The sequence below is a fragment of the Peromyscus californicus genome, unplaced genomic scaffold, assembly GCF_007827085.1.
Source record: "Peromyscus californicus insignis strain IS unplaced genomic scaffold, ASM782708v3 Scaffold_12__1_contigs__length_115047231, whole genome shotgun sequence".
NCBI lineage: Eukaryota > Metazoa > Chordata > Mammalia > Rodentia > Cricetidae > Peromyscus > Peromyscus californicus.
In genome coordinates, this window is record NW_026294413.1 from 54,376,779 (window position 1) to 54,396,219 (window position 19,441).

Below are 19,441 nucleotides of genomic sequence, written 5' to 3' on the forward strand. Positions count from 1 at the left end.
CTAGGAAATACGTGCACCACCTCCACCACCACCACCAGCACCACCACGACCACCACTACCACCAGCACCACCACCACCACCACCACCACCACCACCACCACCACCACCACCACCTCCACCACCACCACCACCACCACCACCACCACCTCCACCACCACCTCCACCTCCACCACCACCACACCACCACCACCTCACCACCACCACCTCCACCACCACCAAAACCAAAGCCTTTGAAAAAAAACCCCCACGGACAGGGGATTTCTAAACTAAATGAACAGCATAAAAACAAACGAACGAACCCCCCACCAGCCTCAGGTATCCCCCAGTTGTCTTCTCAGGTCTCTGCTTAAAACGTCACATTTGCTTTCAAAACGTGCCTTTATTTCTTGTTTTCAATTCAGGCTCTTCCATGGCATGGGCTTACCATGGCATTGCCAACAACAACCAACCACAGGTGACAATGAGAACTGTCAACAGTGTGTGAGGTGTCCTGGAGGAAAACACTGGTTAACCGTCTGAACAGTGGAGTGCCGACCTGAAAGTGGAAGAGACCAGAGCAGCTGGCCAGCACAGACTTGCTTCCCAGAAGTGCTGGAGTACCTGCAGTGGACACCCCAGTTCTCAGACCACTAACCAGGAACCTTTAAAAACTTTCTGGCTTAAAAACAAACAAACAAAACCAATGAACATACAAACAAAACCCCTAATTCTGCTGTAAGAGGGCAACAGAGTGTCCTAAACCCAGGGACAAGAATGGCTAATTTACAGGCATGGGCTTCGGCTGCAGCCAGACAAGACTCTCCTCAGCAGTCCTTACACTCACAGCTCTTCAGGATGACCCCCTGGGCCAACATTCTGTCACTGTATGCTATGAATGACTGACTTCTTAAGTCTGCCAAGAAAACACAGATAGGGACAGACCTGAACAGTAAATGAGATCGACACCTCTCTTCTAGGTTGGAGGTTTTCAGAGAGGAGAGAGAAGATCTAACTCACTCCTTGCTTCTGTCCCAGGACCATCTGCAGTCCCATCTACACTGATGGAGACTTGCCCAGTGCCCTCCGCCGTCCAGCGCATGCCCTGAAAACGCAGCACGGCCTAAAGACAACTGAAAACCTTACTGATGTGTGGCAGATACTGTGCAGCCCAAATCGAGTGAATTCCCTTCTCCCACTCCTCCAGTAGAGCTGCATTCAAACGGCAATGCCTCTGGACAGAGGGCTGACAATCGGTGGGTTTCATTCTAACAGGAAGGGAAGGGACCACAAAACCGTGGGAGCACACAGAAACCCTGAGGCAAGAATGGCTTTTCCTGTGGAGTCCTCAAGCTGACACTGGCTCACAAGGGACCAGGGCCCTTCTGGGAGGGCAGGCCTTCCTCCATCCACAGAGAGCCAGTCCGGGGTGCCCTGCGGTGGATGCGCCGCAGCCGAAGCAGGTAGAGGAGGATGGACAGCAGGACCACCAAGAAGCAGCCAGAGAACAGATAGTGGTTGTAGACGAAGGACACACCCCGCCAGTGCCCGTGGCCGGCCCGGAACACCTCCTGCCGGATGTCTCTGCGGGCATGGAGACAAACAGAGACAGACAGTGAGAAGGGCGCAGGGCAGGGCCTGCTGTCCCTGGCTTTCCTTACCGCTGGGACAGCGGACAGTTGGCCCAAAGTGAGTTCGCTGCCAATGCTATGCTCTCAATGCTAAGACAATGACATGTGAAGGCTTGTCCATAAGACCCCAGCATTATAAACTGATAAATGTAAGGGCCAGGGTTTTGCTGTTACAGGGAAGCTAATGGAACGAACACATTCACATGGAACTATGTATAATCAGCAATAGCTACTGCACAGCATTTCTGGAGCTGACCCAACTAAAACTATCAGATAAATACAGTTTTTAGTGTGGGTCAGCTGAGCCAGTTCTGTGAACTTAAATGGGAAATCTGTATGTCTATTTGACCAACTGTGGACTGGAATTTAGGATTTCCTTACGACATGAATGTACACAGACAACGTCACAGTCTTAAAAGATTCCTTACGACATGAATGTACACAGACAACGTCACAGTCTTAAAAGAAAAGGGTTAATTGACACTTCAGTGCTAAGGGCAATGACTGATGTTTTTGGCCCATATGATAGCCAGTGTCTCAGCTGTCACTCATCATCATGGTGAAGGAATGGACATGATGGTTCTGCTGTCAGACATTACAAGTTAGTGTGTAAATCAAGATGCCCTCTGACATCAACAATCTGTTTGCTACAACAGTGTCAGAAATGCATTGCAGTACGATTTCTTCCACAATCCTAGACATTATAATACCTATGGAAGGGGCCCAAAGCCATAAGGGTCACCACGGAACAGACCCTTCTGCAGGGGTTAGGGAATAGACAGCTGGGACACAGGATGGCCCACAGTGTTGTGTGCCGTGGGAAGGGCAGCTTGAGGAAACAGGAAGCGCTTGGGGAGGGAGGTGAGGAAGACCCAAGTGAAGTCTGGCTGGCCTCACAGCTCTGAAAACACGTCCACAAAAGACAGTCACCAGGAGGCACTGTGCTTTAGAGAAGCATCTTTTGTGAGTCTCCCAAGTTCATAGCCTACCTCAAGGGCAGAAAGCGGGTCCTGTAAAGGATGGCCCCCAGTGTCCACTGCACTTCCTTGTCATACACCTGCAAGGCTGTCTTCAGGTTTTTGTAGGTGACGGGAAAGGAGAAGCCCCTGTGGAACACCTCATACATCCAGGCAGATTTGAAACACTGATACCTACAAATACCAAGCACATCCACAAGTCAGATGAGCACCCCTGTCAGAATGCACCAGGTAGAGACTGTCTCCAGCCTTCAGCAGGCCAGCTTGGAGCAAACAGTCACAGATGTGCCTCTAGGTGACGAATCCAGCTCAGGTTCACCCCACACACAGAACGGTTCACCATCAAAACTGATAGCCTGAAACAGTGTCATTTAATCACTACTGTGAGACACTACCCTCCCCACGCCTTGGGTACTCCATCATTGACTGAACAAACACTGCCAAGTTCCATCCTCTTTATAACAAAATGAAAAGGCAGGAGGATGCTTCTCAGCTCTGATATTTCCTAATCCCAAATGTTCATTACAGGCTTTTTTTTTTTTTTTTTTTTTTTTGCAGAGTACTGGACTAAGTAAGTGGTGGAAATGACAATAAATAAATAAAAGACCCAGTCCCTGCACTTGAGTGACTTAAACAAAAGGGAACTTTATAAACTAAGTCAGCATGGCTTCATCGGAGAGCGTGGTGAATGTTCTGGGGAGTCAGGAGAGATGGAGTCTGACTGAGGGGACAGAATGAGAGGGCTAGCATCTCACACAACTCGATGTGTGGCAGGGCGTGAGCAACAGGTACAAAGGGGAATTCCTGTGACAAGGAACTTCAAAACTGGGCAGAAAACCTGCAATGACACTTGTCCCATTTGAGAGAGGCCAGGGTGGAGAAGGACAGTGAATGAGGGGTGACCGGTAGATCAGGACTTGACTGTCCACTACTTACTTCAGCCGATGGAGGTCAGCATGAGAGGCATACAGTCCTCGGTCAAAGCGCTCCCGCAAGATGGACCACTTCGTGGCACAGTAATCCTAAAAAAAATTCCACCCCAAATGAATCATCCCTGAAAGTGTATTATTAAAGCACTTTTTCTACTCACAAATTGTTTACCATGTTCATCATCCTAACAAGCACAGGAAACACACAAGCAGAGCGAGAGTCTGTACTGTCAACACGAGACTCCGAGCCCCTGGCAACCAGCAAACTCTGCACTTGTTCTGTACCCGGAAATCCAGCCAGGGAAATCCTGCCCACGCAGGGTGACCTGACCTCTTCAGCCCGTTTACTTCTCCCATCGTCACGGCCCCAGAATGAACTCTGGCAAGGGGAAACAGCCTTTGGCCCAGTCAGATGAGTCCTTGGCTCTGGGGTGAGGATGGTGATCTGGAGTCACATTAACTGTTCACAGCCACTGAGCACCACAGCCTGAAGGACACCTGACCTCCCAACACAGCTCCTCTCCTCAGCTCTCTACTGACAGAGCTGGGGCTTAGAGAAATGGTGTGAAGGGAACACAGGGGAGTGTGCTCAGCCTGGGGCAAGGCCAGGAAGGAAAGACATCAGGAATGAAGAAGCAGACGGATGAGGGAATGTGCACAGCAGAAGGATTACCGGCTGCTTGCCATGCTGAGAGGACACTGAGCTGGTGGAGGAGGGAGCGGCAGGCTAAGGTCAGTGGGGCTGAGCATGGGAAGCTGCAGACAACTTTACACAGTACAGCAAGGGGAGTGCAGGAGAGCTTCAGACCGAACACCCTGGACAGCGTGCAGGATGACCACCAGAGAACCAGACACAGAGGACCAATGGGGCAGCTCCCGGGAGCCAGAGGCTTGGCAAGGACAATGACAGTGGAACAGCAGGGATAGGCTTGAGAAATACTCATGAGAGGAACCAAGTGTGTAATGAACATTTGGGATTAGGAAATATAAGGGGGGGGTGCAGGGGGGTGAAAGAGGGACAGAGAGAAGCAAAGGGGTTGGGGCAGGACTCAGTGAGACAGTCTCTGCCGGGCATGTACCAGACATTATAAACAAACTATTATAAGAGCCATGCCTGGAGGAAGGGGACTGGATGGTTGGTGGACTGTTAACTAAGATGGCACAGGAGAGAAAGACAAGGGGAAAACTGGATTTGTTTGGAATTATGAAACGCAATGGGTAATAGACAGGGGTTAAGGTCTGAGACTGAACATCAGCAGCCAGACAACACCTACGGCACGGAGGGGACAATCCACGGATCTGTGAACTCAAAGGGCACTGGGCTGTGGCTGGGAGACAAGGGCCATCCAGGCTGATGAGGAACGACAGGGGAAACTTCTGACGAAATGGGAAAGCAAGGGGATCTGATCACAGCAGTGTCCTGGCTGCTATGTGGGTGGGAGCCTGTTGAAGATTTTGAGAAGTGGCACTCAAAAATCAATTTAAGACTGCGGTCTGTACATTCCTGGTAACCAGTGTGGTTAGCAGAGCTTAGGTTTTCTTCTATGACTACCGCCCTCCCCACAACAGGAGGTAAGGGCGTCGTCACAAGGATGCACTATGACCACCTTTCCTCCGGGTGTGACGGGGCAGGACCTGCAGCCCCACGCTCTCTACACAGCAGGGTTTCTTGGCGTGTTACCTTGGCAGCTTTAGTGAACTTAGCAGCGTTGTAGTCCCCCCCCATCCGCAAGACATCCTCGGTGCAATAGTAGAACTCGGAGAAGCCGTAGAATTCACTGTTCTGGAAGTGGATTGGGGGCTGGTAGACTCCATTGAGGGAAGTCTGCGTTTCATTGGTTTTGTTCATGAAAGGCTGGAGGGTCTCTCGACACAGGTCAAAGTCGCCTGTCCCCCGAAGGTACAGGGTCTGCCCATTTTGCTGGATCTCATCTTTAATGTCCAGAGGCAAGCAAGGGTCCAGGAATGGAGCCTCAGGAGTCAGACCAGTCTGTTTACCCAGGAGCCTGTGGCACAAAGAACCATTTACCATGAGACCTCTGCTACACTGTGCTTTGGACAAGTGGCTGCAAGCCACTGTTAGGACCCAGGACCTAACATGGGTCCACAGAACTGTGTGTGGGAACACAAAGGGTTCCAAACCAAGTTAGGAAAACGGTCACCCAACCCTCTTGAGGAGATCCACAGTGACATACACAGGTGTTGCTGAGTCTAAGTAAACAAGCCATGACCTGACTCTCACTTACTTATTGTGGGTATGCATGTGTATGCACCACAACGTGTGTGTGGAGATCAGAGAACAACTTTTAGAAGTGGGTTGTCTCCTTCTACATGTGGGTCTCAAGGATTCAACTCAAGTCATCAGGCCTGAGCAGCAAGTTCCTTTCACCACAGAACCATCTCAGGGCCTGACCCGATGCTTTTGATTCCCCTCAGTACCATCTGACAGAATGTCTGTGGAGGACCCGACAACCATGTGGCCCACACCCCCACTCTGCCACTACTGCTTGACTTCAACTGTATAGAGCTGGGTATAGAGTGACTGTGAAAAGAACTAACTGGTCCTAGAAAATCAGGTTGGATGTTTCAGGAAAACAAGATACATACACACTGCTAGAAAGCTATTGTCAGACTACACACGGAAGATTAGAAAACTGGGGAAAGTAAATTCTAGAAGGAGGTGGTACCAAAATGCTTGACAAAATGTCATTACCTTGCTGGTATTCTTTAAAGCCAAGCTAACAGCTCAATGAAGATGCAGTGTGTGCAGGAGGAGATGGGGAGTCCAGGAAGACAGTAATTCATAGCCAAAGACCACCCAATGAATACGGGAGTGAGAACACAATGTGTAAGGCTTGAGTCTCTTCATCCGATTTTACCATGCTCACCATCATTACCATCCATCAACTACCAACCTAGACGGCAGTAGTTATTATTATTGTTGTTATTAATCAACTATTGGCCTCGATGGCAGTAGGTATTATTATTGTAGTTGTTATTAGTCAACCATTGGCCTAGACGGCACTGGGTATTATTATTGTTGTTACTAATCAACTATTGGCCTAGATGGCAGTAGGTAGTAGCTGTTTTTGCTGCACTACAGGCTTTGAGGTGCCCTGTGAAAAGAACTGTTAGCCTTGTTGTAACTGAGATACACCAGGCTCGTCACACCCCAAAGAGACACCCTGTAAATTACCCCCTGTCCTCCCACTGTGTGTACATATTCAGGCAATCTTCTGAAAATGGAAGTGATGTTCACATTGGATACCACGAACTCATGGGTCTGACTATCAGGAGTTGAATACTGCTGGAGTCACTCTCATTCACTGACAGTCTTGTTTTAAATCAAGCTGTACATTCCTCAGATGAGGGTTATTCATAATGTCCTTCAGTGCCATCAATAAAGGTCTTTGCCATAAAACAATGTACTCTAAAAAAATGAATCACTACTATAAGTGGCAGAGATAGGTATGAATTTCAAGGCTCAATTAACGACATGCTTATAATTATCAGGAATTCTGAGCAGTTAAATGTGTATCTCACACTGTTTCAGTTGTCCTAAATCTACCTAAGGAGTGCCTCTGGACTATATATTATACAAAGCTTTTTTCTTTTAAATTGGTAATAAAACCCAATTAATAAAACTCAGGAGTCAGAAAAAAGTGTTTAGTAAGTCTATGGAAATAAGATTCAAATTTATATTTCTATTGAAAAATTTTAAGACTATTATAAACATAATTATAACAAAATGTTCTAGACATAATTTTAAAAGAAAAAGCAAGCACCATGGTGCCACACCAACTCCAGTGTCGTCCATGTGACATGAACAATTACATCAATAATAGCGGACGGGAGATACATGTCCCATGGGATTAAGCTCCCTGGAGGTCCCTGGCAGAGTGCCCATGTTATGCCTCCTTCTTGAAAGAGACGTGCTTCACAGATCATGAGCTCTCTGGGCTATGGGTTCTGTATAACTGCTTTTCTGATAATGTTCTAATTAATCTATAAAATATAGCCAAAACTAATGAATGCTTGGGTTGTGAACTATGGAGGAAAGGGGAAGCTGGACATGGACCTTATTTAGATACAGCAGAATGAGCTATTCCTTAAAGACCCCAAGCCGCTAGATAATAGAAAGTATAATAGTTCAAGCACTTCTAGGGAATGAACACTCACCCACTAGGAATCCTTTAGGAATCCCAACTAAAGTGATTTATGGCAGAAAATGTTATCTCATAGGAGGCAGATGGTGGCCCCCTCTGTTGAGGAAGTTCAGCATGGGAAATTTAAGGACTACAGCAGAACCCCTTCCCCTTACAGGAGTAAAAGTGTAAGAGTCCATATTCCAGCAGGTAAAAAGGTTTTATATTAAAACAGATATATGATAAAAGAACTGAAGAAAGACTTAGGGAAGATCTACAGCATCCAAATTGGCTAAGTGGGTCATGAGAACCAGAACAGTAGAAGTGCATAATAAACTAGTGAGCGGCTGAGATAAAGATGAAAGACACAGCTGCAACAGCAAAGAAGCCTACACAAGTCTAGGAACTGTACTAAGTTTAAAAACACAGACTGCTCTTTGGGTCATAAAGTTCTTGTGGGTGAAGGGATATGTCTAGCGCCAATTAATAATTGTGTGCTTGCTGTTTTTTAAAGATGATATAATTGAATTATTGCCAAGCTCTTGTTGCTCCTTGTATGACTTGATAGTTTTCTTTTCTGTATATAAACTACTGATTTGCAGAAGTAAAATTGCAGCAGATTCAAACCACTTCTGAGGGTGTTGTCTGTCTGTCAGTCGCCAAATCCTTGCCTTCCTAACTACCCAAGCCCTGATTCTCCTATGGTCGTGGTACTCCCAGTGGGCCAGTCCGTGGCACCATGGGACTACTGCTGTTATAATTAACATTTCTCAATTAGCTTTTAAAGTAATCAGAGAATTACTTCCTACTTATGGACATGATTTTTGGGCAAACTTTATTTTTAGGCCTTCATGGATATATTAAGACTAAATTGGTCAGGGTTGGAGAGATGGTTCAGTGGTTAAGAGCACTGGCTGCTCTTCCAGAAGACTTAGGTTGATTCCCAGCAGTCACATGGCAGCTCACAACCATGTGCAATTCCAGTTCCAGGGGATCTGATACCCTCTTCTGGCCTCACACACGATGTATAGACATACATTCAGTCAAAAACCCACACACATAACAACTAATAAAATTTTTGGAAAGGATTAAACTGGCCAAGGAAACATACTATTACTTAGCTCTAAAAATCAGCATTTGTCCTTAAAAATGTTCTATCAAAACAAACAAGCCAGGAAGAGCAAGGTGTCTTACCTGCCAGATGCTGCTCTTCTGCTTCCAAACCTTTTCCCTGTTCTGATGGCATATTTCAAATAAGTAATTGCTATATAGCTAAACTTACTGTTTTTTAAAGACAGGGTCTTGCTATGTACCCCTGAGTGACCTGAAACCATGTAGACCAGGCTAGCTTCAAACTCACAGAGATCCACCTGCCTCTGCTTCCCAAGTGGTGGAGTCAAAGGTGTGTGCCATCACACCCAGCTAAACTTACAAAATTTAAACTGGTGCCCTTCTTTCACACATTTTTCTATACCAGAATGTCACATAAACTCATTTTTCCCCTAAGTTTCACTCATAAAAATAGTGAAAGGGGTTAATAGTAAGGAACGACCTTTACTCAGAGAAGAAACCTCACCATCACTCTAGACTAGTTGTTCCTGGGTGATACTGTGGCTGATTACAGAGGCCTGGGAAAACTCAGTGACACAACCCTGCTGGTGCCCCCTGAGGCTCACACTCAGAAGGTGCCCTTGACCTCAGAAAGTCTCAAATAAGGAATATTCTACAGACATTGGTACATCAGTAGATGAGAACCACAGTGAAAGGGATTAAGAGTAAGAAATGATCTTGAAGTAATTTTAGCGGTATTAAAATATTTTTAGCCGGGCAGTGGTGGCACAAGGCTTTAATCCCAGCACTTGGGAGGCAGAAGCAGAAGGATCTCTGTGAGTTCGAGGCCAGCCTGGTCTATAAAGCAAGTTCCAGGACAGCCAGGGCTCAAACATGTCTCAGGCATGTCTCAAAAAACAAAAGCAAAAAAACAAGAACAATATATATACTTAAGCTGGGTGTGATGGTACATGCCTGCAAAGATCAGGCAGAGAGGTACAGAGAGAGAGGGACTATGTAAGCACACAGCTGTGGGACAGGGGGCTGGTGGCAGGACTCCAAGGGCCTCTCGGTTCTTCCAGCACCATGGCAGTTAACAGAAGACACTTGGCCTGGTCTAGTTTTGATGAGGACTGAGCTGGGCCTGCAGCAGCTTGCTGAGGAGCAGCAGGTGCTGTACCTGTTTTTCTGAACCGTGCTGGCAAACAGTCTGTCTTCATACCTCTGTCGAGCAGCATTACCACCGAACCCAAGAAATGTGGCCACGTAGACTCGGTACACGTGCTCAGTCTGGTGGACATCACACCCCAGATTGAATTCAGCTAACAAGTTTTTAGCTACTTCCTCCTATAGGCACAAGGACAACCCATTTTAGTATTTTAAAACAACTTTAGCTCCAGTTAAAAAAGAAGGGTCTAAGAAGAGTTACAGCTAAGAGCAGCAGATTCTGTTCTACTGTCCAAGGATGCTCTACAGAGCGCTTTCACAACTCAGTATGCTGATGTAACTAGGGGAATTGCAGATGCTGCACTGGATGGGGTCAGGACTTCCTGAAAAGGAGGTCAGTACTATAGTTCCTTTCCTCTGACCCATAAGTCTATTTATGGTACCCCCTGCTGTGGAAATAGACCCAAATAGACCCAAACACAGGAAAGTCTTGATACACAAAGATACATATCTATCTATCTATCTATCTATCTATCTATCTATCTATCTATCTATCTATCTATCCATCCATCCATCCATCCATCCATCCATCCATCCATCCATCCATCCATCCACCCACCCACCCACCCACCTACCCATCCATCCACAAATCTAAAAAGAATGGCGTCTGAGTACTTAACATTAAGGGAGGGTTAAGTTAAAGGCAGTAGCCAATACTTTATAGAGGGACACACTATGAACTGTAAATAAAAGGCACAAAATCATAAAAAGGTAAAAGCATAACAATCACATTTTGAAACTATAACAGGAATAAAAATAATGGAAAAACTTCACCAAAACACTAACAATGCTTTTTTTTTATTCTGTGATGATGAATCCAGGGGGAATTTTTATTCTTCGACTTTCCCTAAGCTTTCTTTGTGAGCACTTGCTACTTTACAAGGAAGGGAGAAAGTATGAGTGGGAGTCTCTAGGGGCATATCTGGAATGGGAAGTGGGAAACACAGGCTCAAATATTTGAATTTCCAAAGCACTTTTCCAAGGAGCTTACTAAAGACAGTGATACCACCTCCTGAGCACACACCAGGGACCTGAGAGTTCAAGCCACTCACCAACCATTCAATGGCCCCATGCTAGAGGGGCCACTGTTTGCATTTTTTCTGGTACATGATCCCTGCTTTGGGGGAAACAATGCAGGAGACCATGCTTTGGTGTCAATTTACATCTGGACATAAACAGTGATGAGAGATGTGGTCATTCTGGGACACAAATGGAAATGGCTCTGGTGTCCTGCTGAGGACCGCCAACTCCAGCTGACAGGACTGAAGGGATGGAGGAGAGATGCAGTGAACCAGGTGTGCAGTAATAGGTACCAACACCAATACTTTCGAGAAGAGTTCAAAATTAGTAAAGAACAAAAATGCTTCTCCTGTTTATATTAAAATTACTAAAAACCTGATGCTATAGTAATTTTAAAAGTGACCCAAGAGATAACATAAACAAAAGCTCAAGCATGCAACTAACATATACACCGGAGAAAACTCCAAGTTCAGAAAACAAACCAGCTAGGCTCAATGTACAAACGTAATGGGCTTGGCTGAGGCCTGCCTCATTCTCCAGCCTCCTTCCTCCTGGGTTGAGAAGATGGACCCTCAGCAAGCAGAGTAAGGATGTGTTCAGACTCAGGAAACAAAACAAAAACGGATGGAGACATGTTAAATGAAAACAGAAGCAAACGGAAGGCAATCTGTACAGATAATAACCTGCTGTGAGGAGGCAAAGCTTACAGTTTTGGGGACTTCGTACGCTATCTGAGTGGACACGCCTCCCATGTCAAGAATACCGGCTGTCCTTTTCCGGACGATGGCCTCACTGCTCTCACTACCGGGAATGTTGACTTCCACAACCGCCTCATCATCTGGAGAAAGAAGTGTCCATTCAGCAGACGCCTCGGGAGGCACGCTCTGCTTTGAAGACCACTCAGTCCACGCCTCCCGGTGAGCTCAACCGTAGTTGAGACAGCAGCTCTGCTCGCCCAGCCCCCACACTCAGCCATCTCACAGCACTTAGCCCCTTTTCTGCCCTTGATCATAAATTACGGTTGTGACTTCCAACCAGAACACTAGTGGAAACATGGCACTTACCCTCTTCAATATGCTCAAACCGTCCAAGGACAAAATTAATGCCGATCCAAGCATACACACCTAGACATCGCAGAACAAATTAAGAAAAATCAAGTTTTAAATCTTTGATCAATTTGGTCTGTGCAAGCTTCTCACTTATTTTAACTCCTGACAGTCTGGGACAGACTCACCAAATAACACATTTCCACTGATGTTCTGTCTTCTCCTAGTGGTTTATAAGAACTCTCCATTTGAATACTTTAGATCAGCTATATCTGTTGAAAATATAACTTCTACAGAGACTCCACACTAACTTCCCCTAATCTTTCCTGTATCCTTCTCACCCACACAGCCTATCTCAGCCTATACATGTCAACATTCCCTACAGCCTATTTTTATTCCTTTCCATAGCCACCTTGACTTGTGTCATTATGCAGTGGAGGTGACAAGCTAATCAGTCTTCCATGGCAACCTATCCTATCTTGTTGGGATGGTCCACAAAGTGACAGGCTGATAATTCAAGATGTATCCAGCTTTTAACATCACCACCACCCTTCCACAGAGCCACAATCCAGCCAAGTGAAAACCCACATTGGTCCACAGTGGCACCCCTTCCCACCTGCAGCAATATTGATCATGTCTTTTAGTTGGACCATGCTTCCTCCACCTACTCAGGTAACTTCCTCTACTCTCCTCCCAAAGGTTCCACTTAGAACCATTCCTAGCTGGGCACGGGGAGGGAAAGAGGCCTTTTTTTTTTTTTCACTCTCCCAGGATATTTTTTCTCTATCTTCCTTTGGGTGCCAAAAGTGACCTCTTACAATTCTGAGGGCCTTCTCTGTAAGGCGCTTATGATGATCAGCCTAATTCTGACTTTCCTGATGCCTTTCCATAGGGAACACCTGTTGGAATGGTGAGTGACATAGGAATAGATACCATACTTGTGGGTCTCTGTTTCTAGCAAACCATTTCACTGACTGGTCATTTCCTACTCAAGTGGAATAATTTCTCTGAAACAGAACTAATATTTTCTCGGTTTATCAAAGGCAAGAATTCCTCCTTGCTAGAAGTAAGTCTTTATTAGCCAGGCAAGGGATACAGACTTCCTCTATCCTCTGTTCAAAATACAGTCCCTAAATGTGCTAAGAACTGGCGAGGTATGTTTAACAGCTTTAGGGTTCTATAATAAAGACCAGCCCCATAGAACATGAATTTAGTCATTTAAGAGTATCTCAAGGCTCTGGTCTCCAGTGATCCAATACAATGCACAGTGGGGAGGGGAGCCTCTGAAGGTCTGGTACCAACCTTCTTGTTTCCCTGAGATGACTTCAGCATGGGAGTCAGAAAACAGGAAGTCAAAGTGCACCGGGATGTCAGTCAGGAGGTCCTCCAGGATAGCTTTCTGCTGGCTTTCAAGGCAACCCCAAAATTTACATGTCAAAATTATATGCTTGATTTTGTGTTTTAAAAACAAAAACAAAAAACTTGTGGCTCTGTTATATCCTACATGAAACAGTTAACTGTAAAACTACAGTGATTCATTGAAAAGATTGCTTATCTCAGGAATGTTCTTTCCACATGAAAAAGTTATGTGAATGATGTGATTTTTGGCTCACTGGGTAGTGCTTGTCCAGCATGCACCAGGCCCCGAGTTCCATCCCCAGCACTGTATAAACTAGGCATGTGGTGTAAACTCATAATCCCAGCACTCAGGAAGTGGAGATAGGTAGAGGGATTGGAAAATATTCAGTTTGAGGCCAACTTGGGACATAAGACTGTGGTAGAGTATTTGTACACTGTGTGAAGGTGTATTGCTGCGATTATTGTAATAAAAAGCAGAACATCCAATAGCTAGGCAGGAGGTGTAGGCAGGATCCTGGGAGAGAAAGGAAGAGGAGCAGGAATCTAGGCATGCTAGAGACACAGAGAGGAAACTGGAGGTACAAGATGGAAGAGAGGTAACACCACGTGAGAGAACACAGATTAATAGAAATGATAGGATTTAAATTATAAGAGCTTGCTAGGAACAAGCCTAAGCCATAGGCTGGGCTTTCATAATTAATAAGAAATCTCTGTGTCATTATTTGGGAGCTGGCTGGTAGCACAGAGAAAGACTTGCTCCATGAGACTCTGTCCCCAGCCCCTGCAAAGTGACCCTTATAATTTTAGTCACAAGTAAGCAGATTAAAAGCTCCTTGGTGAGGTCTAGGAGAATAGCCCTGAGACTAGTCCAGACTCAAGATGGGAACAGTGACAGAAGAGAGCAGCAGGCCGCCCCTCCCAAGGGCCCCCCTCCAAGCCGTGGAAGATCACCTTTCAGGAAGGACTCTCATTCCAGCTGTGCAGAGAATGTAGAGAGGTGTCTCCTTGTGTTTTGCCCGTGGCACATGTTCTGCAGCAAAGTTCAGAAGTGGAGAAATGTAATCGCTGACTTTTTCTGGAGAGGTAGCAAACTCTGAGATGCCTGCAAAAAATGGACAGTCCGGTTAGCAGGTAGAGCTGAGAGTAAATTTCTTCAGTGTGCTGAATTTGGGAGAAACTCAGACTTCACTTTGTATTCTTCTTTCATGGATACTGATCCAACTAGCATCTACTGTGTGCCCCCCACGGGAGCACATGCTTGCCTTTGAGAATTGTGCCCCTCTCTCCTCAGGCAAACTCCAATGGCTTTAACACCATCCACACACCGCAGGTCTTCAGACTGTAGCACCAGTCCTCAGCACTCTTCCCAACCTGCAGAGCAGCTCACAGTGACTGTCTAATGCACACAGCCACTGCTTGTCCTCAGACACCCGAACATGACCCGTGTTCTGCAGCTGGTACTACAGATCTCTTCCTGCTGCTTGTTCTACTTCTCTCCCTGTTTCTTTGGAAACCACCATCTGCTGCTGGCCTAGTGTAACCAACAACCTTCCAGGCTCCACCAATCCCTCCATCTCCTACCCCAAGGATGCTTATTTTTGGCTTTAACCCCTTCTGTGGCTCCTCTAATCAACCCAAACTCAACTTAGAGATACACAGCTATTCACACAATGGCCCACCCTTGTCTCTTCCCAAGTCCCTTCCTCTTACCTCAAAGCATTGAATTAACACTTCTGCAATAATGTAACCTACTGTGGCCTTCAGGCCTCTGAGTCCCCAACAGAAAAAGCCTTCTCTTTCCCTACCTCCTTTGCCCAGTCAACTTATACATGTCTATTTAGCTCCTTCTTCCAGAGAAGCCTTACTTAGTAGAACCCAAATGGAAACTAGCTTCCCTTACAGCCTATGCTCACCCTGCTGCCAGCTACCTATCTATTCATCACACCAAATTACTTACTTACTGTCTCATTACAACTGGTCAAGGGCACACACTAGGTCTTGTTCAGTTCATATCCCAGCACCTAATAGTGCCTGTCAAGTGGAGGTGCTCAGGAACTTCTGTTCAATGTTTATCTCTGTGAGTTCGAGGCCAGCCTGGTCTCCAAAGCGAGTTCCAGGAAAGGCGCAAAGCTACACAGAGAAACCCTGTCTCGAAAAACCAAAAAAAAAAAAAAAAGTGAGTGGGAGCTGAAGAGATGGCTCAACAGTTAGAGCATTGGCTGCTCTTACAGAGGACCTAGGTTCAGTTCCCAGCACCCACATCGTGGCTCACAACCATCTGTAACACCAGTTCCAGGGGCTCCAATACCCTCTTCTGCCTCTCTAAGCACTTGCATATATGTGGTAAACATACACTCAGGCACACACACATAAATAAATACATCTGTTTAAAAAGTAAATGAGCATTTACAGCTGTCATTGAACCTACACTATTAAAACAATGGGGACCTGAGGAGTTCCACAATTTCTTACTTCACACATTAGAGAACTGTACACCCAGAAAGATGGTATGTGAAAGGAATCAGCAGAAAATGGAGCAAAAGGCAAAACTTTTGACTCTGCACACAGAGCTATTTCAGTGGAAAACCAAATCCCAAACTAACCAGAATCTATTTTTAAAATGCTCAGAGCCTTGCTTATATTAATACTGGAAGACTAGGAGTCAAGACAGAGCATTGCTATAAAAAGGCACACTGATGGGCACCTGAGCAAGAACCATGCTAAGCCACACTGAACCGAGCTTCTAGCATACACCCCAATGTGGTAGCACTGCTCAGCTGATCCGCCCTGTGAGGCTGCTGTGACTGAGATCCTGGATTAAACCTCCAGGAGGATGTGAGTTTCATCCCTCACCATGCGGGTGTCAACCAGTGCTGGAAGCCACTGCGTGAGGCTCAGCCAAAGGCAAAGAGTTTACTGAGCTTTAGTTCTGAGTCTCCTGGTAAATTTTTATATGAGCAGCATTATGTTAACCCTGAAGATGTTTCTCTACATACAATTTAAAGGACAGAACAATGGAAAATTTAAAGTTATTACTAAATATTAAAATCTTTGTTTATGGAAATCCACGGATGTTATTCATACTTCTCAGATGGAAGGTAATAATTATAGACCAGTTATTACTTATCAATATTCTATTTTAAACTTTAAATGTCTATGGGGCATAGCGTGATGATCAGACACATGAGCACAACGTGAAAGAATCAAAGGGAACAACTAGCATGCCCATCTCTTTGAACACTTACCGTCATATCTTTGTGTCTCTCTAACATCTAAAAAGATAAACTCATTGGATAGTCTGCATTTAGTACTTTAGTACTCATGCACCAGTGAGAAATAAAAGTTCACTATTTCTGTTATGCTCTGTAGCCTACTGTTTTAAATCAGATCTTACTAAGTATTGGGCATGGGATAGCTATTTGAAAATGCTCCATTCCCAATGCTTCTGACATGGTGCCAATCACGAGCAGGGCGGAGATCCTGAGAAGGTTGGAGACTGCTGTCTAAATCATTTAGTGAGGAAGCCAAGACTCAATTTCACACTTCACACTGGCTTAGAAATGATCCTATCTTTAAAAACTGGGTGTATTTACACTCATTCTTTTTAAGTCCCAAGGTTACCCTTCTAAATAATCTAGAACATAAGAAATACATCTGGGCAAGTGGAGCCTAGTGACCTGAGGCAGGGGGATTGGAAGCTGAAGGTCAGCCTGGGTATCTTAGTAAAATAATGTCTCAAAAAGAAAGAGTGGGGGTTGGATAGATGGCTCAGGGGATGAGACCCCTGGCTGCTCTCCCAGAGGATCTGGGTTCAATTCCCAGCACCCATATGGCAGCTCCCAACTGTCTGTAACTCTAGTTCCAGGGGATCTGACACCTTCATACAAACATACATGCAAGCAAAACACCAGTGTACATAAAGTAAGAATAAACAAATCATTGAAAATGTTAAAAAAGAAAGAGAGGTGGGCATACAGCTTGGTGGTAGAGCACTTATCTAACACATGTGACTCCTGGAGTCAACACCACCACCATACAAGAAAGAGAAAGGGGCAAGGGAGGGGGGGAGGAGAGAGGAAAGAGAAGAGAGGGGTGGGAAGAAGGAAGACAGACATCCGGGAGGAAGGAGAGAGGAAAGAGAAGAGAGGGGGTGGGAGGAAGGAAGATAGATATCTGGGCAGTAAATTTTTTAAAAAGTCATTAATACATACCAATATTTAAACAAATAATATGCTAATATTTAAAGCACAGATTGTCAAGAGCTATCAAAAATGTCTATCTTTAAGGAAGAGCTACCAAACAGGAAAACAAAACAACCTCCACAACAGTGTTAACTAGCATGTACGCAGACATCATGGGGCGACCGTGAGGATGGCCACAGGTGACAGAAAAGACACAGGCTGTGGAGGTTAGGTCACAAACACAGAACAGAGAAAGGGACGTGGGAAGGGAAACGCAGGCAGCCATCAGGCCCTGTCTTGAACTCAGAAGCGGGCGAGGCAGTGTGGAGTGAGAGGGGAGGAAGTGAGTGGTATCACAGGATACCGGAGCCCAGAACCTGGTTCCAGTCCTCAGCCACTCTTCTCCCGTACCGGGTTTAATTTTCATCACCACCGGCTTTCGGTTTTTGTCCCTCATCTGTCTGATGTCCAACAGATCATGAGGATTGCCGTTGTGCCGAGGCCAGCAATAGACAAATATCCGAGAGCCACTGCTGCCGCAGTCCACCACAATGCCGTAGTTCACGTTGGGGTTGTTGGTGTCTGTAGCCTCCACGTCTGTGACTCGGGCCAAGTACCTTGTTTAGAAACACACAGGTGCTGTTACTTAAACAAGAGCATCCCCCGACTCTAACAGAGCAGGCACACTACAGAAGCCCCACATCATGACCTCCACGTTGTGTAATGATCTCTCTGGCACTCCCTCTATGGCCAGATGATGGATCAGAAGAAGTCCGAACAAAAGCTGCCCACAGGGAGCCTCTAATTCAGGTGCTCAGCTCTCCTTAACACATTCTACAGGTTCCAAAGAGAAAACTGTTTCCAAGGTACAAACATGAACTCAGAACCCAGCTTAAAACGGACAAGAAGGAGCCCTGAGGGTGGGACTATTCCAGGGCCTTCCCTGTGGCCAGCTGTCAGGCACTTCCATGCAGTCTAATTTATTAGAGGTAGTCAGCACAGGGTCCAGTTCCTACAGCCACATGCTCCTTATATGCAGGTCCAGCCATAAAGACGGTGCTAGAGCTGACTGTTCCTGTCCCTCTGATGTCGGTTTGCTGAGTCTGACCATGAGGGCAGCACTATCCTGCAGGAGGCAGTCAGATCGGGAGGAAGGAGACCTCAGAGCTACCCCACCCCTTCCCACCATGTGAACCGGGACACAGCCGTCACCTGACACCAACTTTACTGGCAACTAGCTCTTAGGCTTCCCAGCCTCGAGAGCTAAGAGAGCTACAACTCTACGGTTTATAAGCTGCCCAGTGTTCTGTTACAGCTGCCGGAGTGCAGTCAGCCAGGTGTGAGTTCCTTCTAGAATGAGTGAGTCTTGATCTTACCTTTGAAATTTCTTGTCCTTCGACAGCCACCCATACTTGCTGCGTATTATGACGACAGAAAGGTATAAGAGGGAGACAGCTGCAGCCAGAATGCTAAGGACAATGACTTGGCGTAAGCTGGTGTTCAGGATTCGAGGACAGCCCACGGGAGAGATGCTAAAATGCCAAGAAGCAGGAAAGAGACAGGAAATGCCGATCCTGAAATTCCAAAGACAGATTTTGAAGCGACACGCTGGGGTGAGACCTGGCCTCACCTGAACAGGTGTTCAGCACAAGCTCCCCCTGCTTGCTGTCTGCGGATGCCTGCACTTTCCACGCTCCAGGTTGCTGTCTGGTCACGGAGCACAGTATTATAAAATGACATCAGGAGAATGACACCCTGTTGGTTATGATATTCCTGCATGTCCCCCTTTTCTTGGGAGTATTACAAAAATACACCACCTTTGTCCAAAAGGAAATCCCAGTTCATAAGTTTAGCCAGATAAACACATACATTTATACTGAAATCCAGTTTAAGGATGAGG

General features: G+C 46.0%; 1 protein-coding gene across 6 annotated transcripts in view; it reads right to left on the reverse strand.

Moving 5' to 3' along the window:
* Positions 1-359: 359 nt before the first annotated feature.
* Entpd4 (ectonucleoside triphosphate diphosphohydrolase 4) overlaps positions 360-19,441 on the reverse strand; it is a 29,013-nt gene continuing 9,931 nt past the window's right edge. For 4 of the 6 annotated variants that reach the window (XM_052732854.1, XM_052732857.1, XM_052732856.1 and 1 more), the window contains exons 3-13: positions 18,918-19,115; positions 17,953-18,158; positions 14,312-14,462; positions 13,304-13,407; positions 12,020-12,079; positions 11,639-11,793; positions 9,889-10,055; positions 5,195-5,519; positions 3,521-3,606; positions 2,597-2,758; positions 360-1,560 (exon numbers count right to left, since the gene is read on the reverse strand). In XM_052732854.1, coding sequence (XP_052588814.1) covers positions 1,341-1,560; positions 2,597-2,758; positions 3,521-3,606; positions 5,195-5,519; positions 9,889-10,055; positions 11,639-11,793; positions 12,020-12,079; positions 13,304-13,407; positions 14,312-14,462; positions 17,953-18,158; positions 18,918-19,115 — 1,834 coding nt within the window. In that variant the 3' untranslated portion in view covers positions 360-1,340. The remainder of the gene's footprint in view (positions 1,561-2,596; positions 2,759-3,520; positions 3,607-5,194; positions 5,520-9,888; positions 10,056-11,638; positions 11,794-12,019; positions 12,080-13,303; positions 13,408-14,311; positions 14,463-17,952; positions 18,159-18,917; positions 19,116-19,441) is intronic. The other 2 variants (XM_052732858.1, XM_052732859.1) reach the window with 2 other exon arrangements.